Source organism: Bactrocera oleae, chromosome 4 (assembly GCF_042242935.1).
Source record: "Bactrocera oleae isolate idBacOlea1 chromosome 4, idBacOlea1, whole genome shotgun sequence".
Taxonomy (NCBI): Eukaryota; Metazoa; Arthropoda; class Insecta; order Diptera; family Tephritidae; genus Bactrocera; species Bactrocera oleae.
This window is the reverse complement of record NC_091538.1, coordinates 22,129,363-22,139,498: the sequence shown is the minus strand read 5'-3', so window position 1 is coordinate 22,139,498 and position 10,136 is coordinate 22,129,363. Positions and strand designations below refer to the sequence as shown.

The 10,136-nt window shown below is 33.5% G+C and overlaps 1 protein-coding gene and 1 long non-coding RNA gene across 5 annotated transcripts in view; one reads left to right on the top strand and one right to left on the bottom strand.

The window, feature by feature from the left end:
• The first annotated feature begins 401 nt into the window (after positions 1–401).
• LOC118682134 (uncharacterized) overlaps positions 402–10,136 on the top strand; it is a 17,898-nt gene continuing 8,163 nt past the window's right edge. Inside the window, exon 1 of one of the 3 annotated variants that reach the window (XR_011395901.1) lies at positions 402–756. This is a non-coding gene — a long non-coding RNA (uncharacterized lncRNA). The remainder of the gene's footprint in view (positions 757–10,136) is intronic. The other 2 variants (XR_004977802.2, XR_011395902.1) reach the window with 2 other exon arrangements.
• Positions 3,565–10,136, bottom strand: part of Klp54D (Kinesin-like protein at 54D) — a 26,432-nt gene continuing 19,860 nt past the window's right edge. The window contains exons 5-10 of one of the 2 annotated variants that reach the window (XM_036369150.2): positions 9,677–9,818; positions 5,670–5,906; positions 5,006–5,615; positions 4,374–4,488; positions 4,062–4,276; positions 3,565–3,985 (exon numbers count right to left, since the gene is read on the bottom strand). In XM_036369150.2, coding sequence (XP_036225043.2) covers positions 3,973–3,985; positions 4,062–4,276; positions 4,374–4,488; positions 5,006–5,615; positions 5,670–5,906; positions 9,677–9,818 — 1,332 coding nt within the window. In that variant the 3' untranslated portion in view covers positions 3,565–3,972. The other variant, XM_070107973.1, reaches the window with a different exon arrangement.

The window sequence follows — 10,136 nt, the reverse complement described above, 5'->3', positions numbered from 1 at the left end:
AAATATGTGTTATTAAAAACATATACCTTTAATTTTCCCCGGTTAATTGCATATAATAACATAAACACAATACGCGATGCCGTCGTACGGATTTTCGCCGAGTGTTGCCGCCGTGTAAAACACAATACGGACGATTTTCGTCGCAGCTAGTGGATATTCACCGCTCAAAAATATCACAATAAATGACGAAACCAAACATAAACAATCTTAATATTGCCAACGCAGACATTCTTTTTGAAAATCCTTAATATTTTTACTGAAAATAATCTTTCTTTGATATGGTGATGCCGTTTTTGCCGCCGCGGTCGGCGATAAAATTAAAAATCACTCTATCTCAATAATCGTCATTGTGGGCGAAATTCGTCGCCGTCGCGTATTGTGTTAATCTTCCTATACAATCGTGTGTTCGATCGCCGAGTACGACGAATATTCGCCGTCGCTCGTATTGTGTTTATGCTATAAAGCTTTCGTTAAAAAAATAATCTTTGACATCACAAATTGAAAACATACGTATGTGTATTGGTGAATATATAAAATTTTAAATAGTGCTGATGTTGAAAAGCAGGAGAGAAGATGATCCTCCAAAGCCATCGTCAGTTATCGAAGTTTTGAAATACATATTTTGATTCAGAAAACAAGTTTCTGTGTGAATTGGAGAAAATGGAATTGCATTTTATTTCACGTAGATTGAACAATATTCAAAAAACATTATATATCATAAAAATTACAGACTTCTTCAAATAACAGTTTAAAAAGGTAAGCAACGTTCTTTAAATATGTAAATGCAAGTGCTGCATATATGAGTATACAATACTATGAAGTTTTTTTGTTTTTAAGTGTATTTTAAAAATATTTAAATATCACTACTAAAAACTAAATAAATACTTAAAGTGCACATATGATTTTTTTGTAAATTCATAAAGCCGTTCAATTAAGCGGGTTAATTGAATCAAAAATTGTGAAATTTTTGAAGTGCAATTATCCTTGGGTACTATACTCACAAACTGCTCAGTACTAGTGCTTTTTGTGATCATATTAGTTCTTAAGCGGGTACTCATTGTGTGCAGAACATATGTTTAGTATGTGAAGGTCTATTATAAATAAGTAAGAGTTGTTATACTATCAAAAATGAAGTTGCGTGGCTCGAACAAGTATAACGTGATACGAAACTCTTTGATTCGAGAGAGAGATGTCAAAACCCACATTTTTTATAACATTTGTCAATTAAGTCACTGTCGAAAGAAAATGGATTGGGTATTTTGCATTTCGATATTATTTTTAGGTGCTCGGCTCCCGAGATGCCTATATAACGCATACATCCTTAAATACGTGTATTCATTTTATAAAATATAAAAAAACAAAATCCCGAGAAGCCTATATAACGCATACATCCTTAAATACGTGTATTCATTTTATAAAATTAAAAAAAAAAATCATATAACATAATAAAATAATATATGAATAAAAAAACTATAACAATGAAACAATATAAGTCATAATAAAATATAATGATTTTATGATTAATGTTTTTAATTAAATTAGCAAAAGAAAACTTTAGTTGCACGTTAGCTATTTTAAGCGAGTTTATTTCTGGCATTCCGCCTTTTTTGATATCATCTGTTCAAAATTCCCAAATCTTCATAATCAGGGAAAGAGAATAAGAGAAAAATGAGAGAGTATCGTATCATGTCATCCTTGATTCGAACTCACGGCCTGCGGTGGGTGGTGCTTCGACTCCAAGGTCAATGAAAGTATTAATAGCTCCACTATGAATTTGCCGACACTCTGCTGATATGCAAACAAAATTTAGTGTCGCCGATTATTTGCGTGCAAAAAGTGACAGTAGAACGTGATGCTGTTGCAAGTGTTGCCAAAAATTCACGCACAACGTGATACTTGACAAATTTGCAACGCTGCTGTCGTGATTGTTATCTCGAACGCACCCTATTTTTCTTGATCTCCCAACTTTTGCCCAATATAGGTCTTTTTTTATACTCTCGCTTGTTGCTACAGAGTAATAGTTTTGTTCACTAAACAGTTGTTTGTATCATCTAAAACTAATCGAGTTAGATATAGGGTTATGCATATATAAATAATCAGGATGAAGAGACGAGTTGAAATCCGGGTGATTGTCTGTCCGTCCGTCCGTCTATGCAAGCTGTAAATTGAGATATCTTTTTGAAACTTGGTACACATGTTTCTTGGTACCGTAAGACGGTTGGTAAAGCAGATAGGCATAATCGGACCTCTGCCACGCCCACAAAACGCCATTCATCAAAAACAAATAAATTGCCATAACTAAGCTCCACAACAAGATACACAACAAGACTCTTATTTGGTATACAGAGTCACATTATGGAGGGGCATCTGCAGTTAAAATTTTTTTTAAGTGGGCGTGGTCCCGTTCTCTAATAAGTTTAATGTGCATATCTCCTGTACCACTGAAGCTATAATAACAAAATTCACTAGGAACAAATTTTTTTAGCATCTATATCGACGGTGTGAAAATGGGTGAAATCGGGTGACAACCTCGCCCTCTCCCCATATAACGGTACTGTTAAAAACTACTAAAAGCGCGATAAATCAAGCACTAAACAAGCCAGAGACATTTTATCTCTGGGATGGTATAAGATGATTTTTATAGGAACCACGTTCAAAATTAGGTGAAAACCCATATCTTGGGATCTCCTTAACCGATTTCAACCGCATTCAGTAAATAATATTCTTCTCATATTTCTATGTTATAGTACGAAAATGGGCGAAATCGGATTACAACCACGCCTATTTCCCATATAACATCATTTTAAATTCCATCTGATTTTTTCACTTTCCAGTATGCAAATCAAGCAACAATGATTATATCGGCGTAAAACTTTGCGTGAATAATATGTTTAGAGTATGTCACCTTGTGACCAAAAATTATCTAAATTGAACCAAAACTGTTCAAGCTCTAAGTACTAAATATGTGGACCCCGGTGCCTATAGTTGACTTTTTACCGAAAATATCGGTCAACATAGAATAAGGCGGTAAGATCCACAAAGAAATCTAAAACGAGTATACCATTTGACTTTGCGGGAGTATAAAATGTTCGGTTACATCCGAACTTAGCCCTTCCTTACTTGTTTGTAATACAAATAGTTTTTTAACCAAAAAATAAAAAATAAACTAGGAGAAGAGAGGAAATTGCGAGAGTCAGATATTTGAAAGAAAAAAAGGAAATAAGGTGAGAAGTTCATTCACAGCTGCCCAAAATTTAGGATCATACAGTTGCAGTATCTGTAACTATAATATCCTTCATCGCCTCAACTCAGTTCTATAGGTACCCGACATAATATTGGTGGTACCAATTAAGGAATTGCTCCGGATTCTCACCACAGGTAATGACACAACAACTTTACAGTGTCCTTGTTATTTACTCAAGTCACCTGGCCGTTTATATTGAAAATTATATGATATAGACGTCAACTCACTAAAGTTAGAATACTATTGTATATTATACTCGAAGTAATGATAGATGTAATGACCTTCCAACAAAAACAATTCCATTTATTTGAATATTTCGAAATATATTTACATATTAAGATTTGGTTTTCTGTTTGAAAATATCATTGTCTGCAAATTTAAGCAACAACTGTAATTACACTTTAAATTAAAATTTAATTCCAAAACCCAGAGGATGCATACTTTCTCCAGAGCTCAGTAAATATACAGAAATTATAAGCATAAAGCTTGTATTTCGTATGTGTACTATGTATCAATTTTCCGTTATAGCAGATCTCATTTTCCAACTTAAATACAGTATATAGTAGAGATAGTATTTAGATATTTAGTAATATATATGTACATATATAGCTTTTGAGTAGTTTCAGGTATTCTTTTCTTTTTGTACTTAATAGACGATGTGTCTTACACCAAATCTATATCACATACTCGTATATAATATAACGACATTAACTGAGGTGTTTATTTGTTCATATAAGCATGCTGCAATCGAGAAGAAAAAGGTTCCAGAAAATTATCAATTAGGTTGCTGCAAAAGGGGACTTCACGAGTAACTTACTCTGGCATATAATCTGCTTGGGATGTTTTCGGTTTGTCGTTTGTCCTTTCTTCAGTTTGGTGTCCATCTTTGTTTATCTCATTAGGCCTTTTCGGAAATGAACTGGCCATCAACATAATATTTTTTGCAATGCGTTGTTGATCGATTATACGTTGGTCCTCATCAGAGCGCTTATCTTTATTCTCCGATATCCTGCCTTCCATTTCAGCGGGGCGCTTTATTAAGGAAAATTAGTTTTAATATGAATATATATGTTACATGTACATATGTATATAAGTATGTATTTAAAACAGTTTTGAAATTGGTTCTAACCTGGTTGACAGGTACATCGTGAGGATTTGTCCAAATCTCGGATCCTGCTGTGCCATTTCCAGATTCGGCTGTTAGTGCGGAACGGGCGGGTATTAGAGGTGAGCGCACACAAACCCTTGATAGGAGTAGTATAATCAGTAATTTCATCTTTGACACGAAGGTAATTATTACTTCAAAATGTTTTTTTTTAATTAGTTTATTTCTTATAAACTAAAAAATAGCTCAAAAAATATACAAACACATCCATATTTATAATGCAACATCTGCACAACAACACAAATATCCTTAGAGGACAAACGGGCAATAATGTAGATATATTCCAATTTTGGCCTTGAAAAGTATGTAAAATGTATGATTGTGGGTATATATGTATGTATGTATGTATAGGAGTATGTTAAAGAGTTGTTTGTGCGTTTTCGTCATTCTTTTGCTATTTTGGCTCTCTAATATGTGTCCGGCTCAATGTTCGACACCTCGAATCTCGATCTAAAACGAGAGGAGAAGAAGAACAATGAGCACGGCCACAGAATAGAAATAGTATATACTTGTATGTAAGTTTCTACGTCGACATGTGTGTATATATTTCAATAAATGTTTTGTGATGAGCATATATAACTTTAGTGCGAACTCACTTATTAACATCCTCAAGCTTTTTTAACAATCGTTCATTTTCTCGACATACGATTTCTTGGTCCCTGAGTATGGTTTCGCGGACTGTAAATAGGTGATTGTTTTCCTGTCTCAATGACTCATTTTCTTGCATATATAATTTCACTAGTTCCGCTAGTTCATTGCCATCCAGCTCTGCCAAACGTTCCAAATCAACCTTTGGTACTGCCATGCCACCTGTGCCAACACGCTCAAGATGCATTTCTAATAATTCTCCATTCTGGTGTTTTTCATTCGGAGTCTTGAGCGATTCATGGTGCAAATTGAGTGCGGACTTGAGATGATCATTTTCCATTACTAAAGCGTTTATATCACGTTTTAGACTAAGGATGAGTGCCTCACGTGGATCCATCATAATGACAGGTTTCGTACGAATACGTTTGGCCCTTGAAGCATAACGTAAGGTGTTCAAGGTTTCGGCGTGATTATATTGCGCTGGAGATACACAAGCGATCATCAGTGTAACACCATTTCCAGCTAAACTGTCAGCGAGTAATTTAGTTAGTTGGCTATCCCGGTAGGGAATGTGACCAAATCTTTTTTTGCCGTCGCTCAATGACGCAATGCAATAACCTGTATATAAAAGAAATCAGTGTCTGCCGCAAAGTTGAAATTGAGTGATTGTACCTAAAACCATCAAACTTTTATTTATATTATTAGCTTCTTCCAGAGTTTTGCCTTCACTTAGCGTTTTCTTGGTGAGTTCACTACCAGCCAGGTCTACAAAATTGATTTTTCCATGCTTTGAAATAAAAACTCCACCATCGGTTTGTTGCTCTGAAATAATATGCACCGTGAGCATTGTATGCGAACGGGATGAATGATCATTCATGGCATGGGATCCCACAGCGCGATTTCTCATCCCTAAAAATAAAGCAAAAACAAAACATTATCTAATAAACTTTGTACGATTTTACAACGTTGTTTTAATAAACTATTGAACGTTAAAACTCTCAAATACATGTTTGATAAAGGGTGAAAGGAAGAAATTCGATTTTTTGTTTCTTACTCCTGGAATAGAACACAAGTTAGGCATTTTTAAGGCCTTTAGACTGGTCAAGGTTTTCTGGTTACCACCACCACGAAGATGATCATTGCGGTATAGTATTAATGTAAAGACTAAGTATTTGGTTATTTATTTTTGATTATTATTTTGATTTTTGATTATTATTTAAGGGATTCAGTACGAAGCCACGGGTAAAACTAGTCTATACATATGAGTATATGTATGTATTGTACAAACATCTATATATGTACATATATAACAAGTAAGGAAGAGCTATGTTTGGGTGTAATCGAACATTTAATACTCTTGCAACTTCCAAGGACAAATGCTCGGGTAATAGCTTCGGGTATTCACAAAACTTTATTGGATTTTCTCTCGATTTGATCCATTTACATATATGCCGATTTTTGTGATATAATGTTAACTGGAAGTTCGAAAATCTTTATATTAGGTATATGTGGGCTAAGGGAAGTATTATTTCATTTTAGTATTTCAAAATTTGAAAAACCACAGATTCTAATGCGATTCGTTGTACCAAATAACAATCTTGTATCTTATTGTGGAGCTTAGGCAATTTATAGAATTTTAATTATTTGCGTTTTGTTCAATTCAATTTTTGCTCAAGTTACAGCTTACACAGACGGACGGACGGACGGACGGAAGGGCAGACATACATCCGGATTTGCACTCGTCTCGTCATCTTGATCATTTATATGTATATACATATATATATATATTTGTTCACCTAACAGTTTTTTGTATTACACTACAAAACTATTAGACTCTGTAGCAACATGTTGGAAGGGCATAAAAACACCTGTTTTTATGCCCTGATTAGAGTATATCAAGTTTGCCATGAAGTTTGTAACGCCCAGAATGAAACGTTGGAGACCCTATAAAATATATGTATATATAAATGATCAGCGTGATGAGCTGAGTCGATTTAGCTATGTCCGTCTGTATCTACGCAAACTATTTTCTCCCTTTTGATATATCAATCCAAAATTATGCATGTTTTTTTCTTCCCAAGAAGCTGTAATTTGTTGGAAATAGGATATAGCTATCATACAAACTGACTGATCAAACTCAAGTCCTTGTATGGAAAACTTTTTAATTTGTTAAGGTATCCCCACGAAATTTTGCACACATTATCTTTCAAGGCAGAGCCATAACCATTGAATAAATTGTACAGTCGAAGTTTAACTTTTTTTGCTTGTTTAATAAGTGTTACAACCATTTTGCCCCATCATATGTAACTTTAAAGTACTGATCTATGCGTGTCGGTTTATTATCGTTCGGAAGTTCCTCGGATTCATATTGAATTACAACTATTCATAATCAACATCCCTGTGCCTTATAGGAGTGATTGGAATCCAAGATTAAATTTAGGTCAAAGACTTTTCAGCACATGTAGTATAATTGAGAGCAATCAATAAATTATGAATAGAAATGAAAATTAATAATAATTTTAATAAATAATTTTACTTGAACCAAAACTGTTTTAATTTTTAAAATGGGGAAATTAGCATATGTTGCGGTACTATATGTTTAAATATGTGCTTATTTATACATATACAAATATACTTAGCTGTGGGTGAGACTAATACTATTTAATTCGGTCGAAAATACTGTTAACTGGAGAAAGAAAAAATAAAGTGCCTGCCTTTTCAGTAATTTCACAACACATTTACATGTTTTTATTTTATTTATAACCTTCAAGTTCTACATATATTCAAACGAATGTTATATAGCTCGGGCTTAAAACCTTTCTCTCAGCATCATAGTGCTCCATATTGCCCTGATAATTATTATTGGTTAAAATTGCGAATGCTAAGGTAATTAAATTGATCAATAGCATTGATCTTAAAGTGAGTTTTCGGGGACAAAATAACTTTGTTTTAGTATAAAGATAGAATTAAAGAATAGAATGTTTCTTCATTGCGTAATTACTTTATTAAAGTATGTATGTAGATATATGTATGTGTGTATTTAATCGTTTTAAAATGCTGATGGGACCATTTATGACATTAATAAAGATAGCCGATTTCTATGTATAGGTAAAAAAATCAATAACCAAATTAAAATTCAAATTGGCACATTGCGAATATGAAATTAGCAACCATGTGTTCGTATGGTTATTTGTATCTACTGTATTTGATAGATATGTACCGAATTCGTATATTTTAGGAACCAAATAACTTTATGGTATCTAAGTACCCAGTTTATCTAATTTTAAGAGGATGGGTAGTCAAAAAATAGATATTATTGGATTTAAAGGTATAGAACAGTAATTGCCTCTATTCAAATTATGCTATGTTATTGACTCGACTAGTTTATAAATCCAACGGCCTCACGCCGTCTTTACGGGCGTGATTATGGAGATGGTAATCGTTGAATTATTATTTTCTACCTAATTTTAAAGTTATACCAAGTTTGATTAATATGCGAACAGACTGTCACGATGGTAAAAATTTTTAAAAACTACAGCCAGAACAACAAGATGAAAACCCCCCTAGTTTTACGAAGTATCAATGCATCCAAATAAAATGTCATCCAACTGTTGGTATATGTTTCGTGTGATGGACTCAATGATTTATTTGAATTTGATTAGTCGTCAAAATTCACAGTGAAATATTAATATAATAATCCATTTATTTGGCTCAAATTGAGTTATGATATACATACATATGTATGTATCAGCAGGATGGCGCTACATGCTACACCGCCGGTAACATAAATTATCGCCCTGCAACGTACATTTGAATCTTTGGTTTTGTAATAGGCCGCCATATTTAAGTGAAAGAGCACTTGAAAGACGGGCCACCCATTCTATGGCCAATGAGACATTGGAACTATGCCATATTATATTCCATGCTTAACATAGTGGACATTGAAAGAAAATAATGCTTTAATTAAAACTTTATATCTAATTCATTTTATTCCGCCATGAAAAAAATCATTTAATATAGGCTGTAACAGTTAGAATTGAAGAACATGCCTAATAAAAATGTTACTATACTCATTGCATTCTACAATATATAACAATAAGCAAGCTACTGTATACTGGTATAACCCTGTTATTGTCAATTATTCCGGCATAGTGAATATTCTTATAAAATCAACATTTCCCGTAATACCTAGTGCCAGCAATGAGTATAATGCAAAGGAAGCACGCTATTTCAAATTGAGCAAAGTAATTAAAAAAATAAGGAAGGAACTGTCTTTGGGTACTGCCCAACATTAGACTTATCACATTTTGTGCAACTCAAGAGTTTTTCTCTGTAAAAATTTGTTTTTGTAATTTTTTGGTACCGTATACTATACTAGACTTTATGCTCTATATCAGCTTTATTGAAGGAAAGCACTATATCCATGATATCAGTACTGCGTCCCCATATTATTTATTGTTGATATGCAAAGCGAGATATTCTTGATTAATAAAACATTATATATCTCTTTTAGCAAACGATATTTCGGTATAAAATAAACTGAAACGACAGCATTGGAAATGCCTGAACCTATCGTCGTTTAGTAGGTTGAGCAAGGTCTGCATACAATATGTTGGAAACACTTTAGTTAAATCTGTAAAGTTAGTACCCCACGCCCTTCGTTTTATTATTAAACTTACCTTCTTCCAGAACTGCTAACAGGTCGTCTAACTCTTCGCAATCGACAGTGAAAAGGTTCTCTACAAAAAAGCCTCGGGATTTTTTCGACCAACGGACTGCCAGCGACTTTTTCGCTGATCCTGGATTCAATAAATCAATCACCTATAAAACAAAATAAATAAAAACAGTACAAATTTTCGCATGTACATTTTCGAAAACGTATGGATTTATATAGTGGAATATAAATGGTTTTTATATAGCGCTTCGTGAGAGTCTCTAAGTATGCGTTATTCATCCTTTTTAGACAAAATATACACATACATATGTACCATTATTTAAAATTAAAGCCATTTTAAAGACCACGCTTATTAGAGCAGTTCTCTCAACTTAAGATTTCAAAATCCTTTTTTCAAAAATCACTGTCACTTTCTCGGTATGTGCTTTGTCTTATGTAATACTCCAACCATTAAAAAGAGTAAA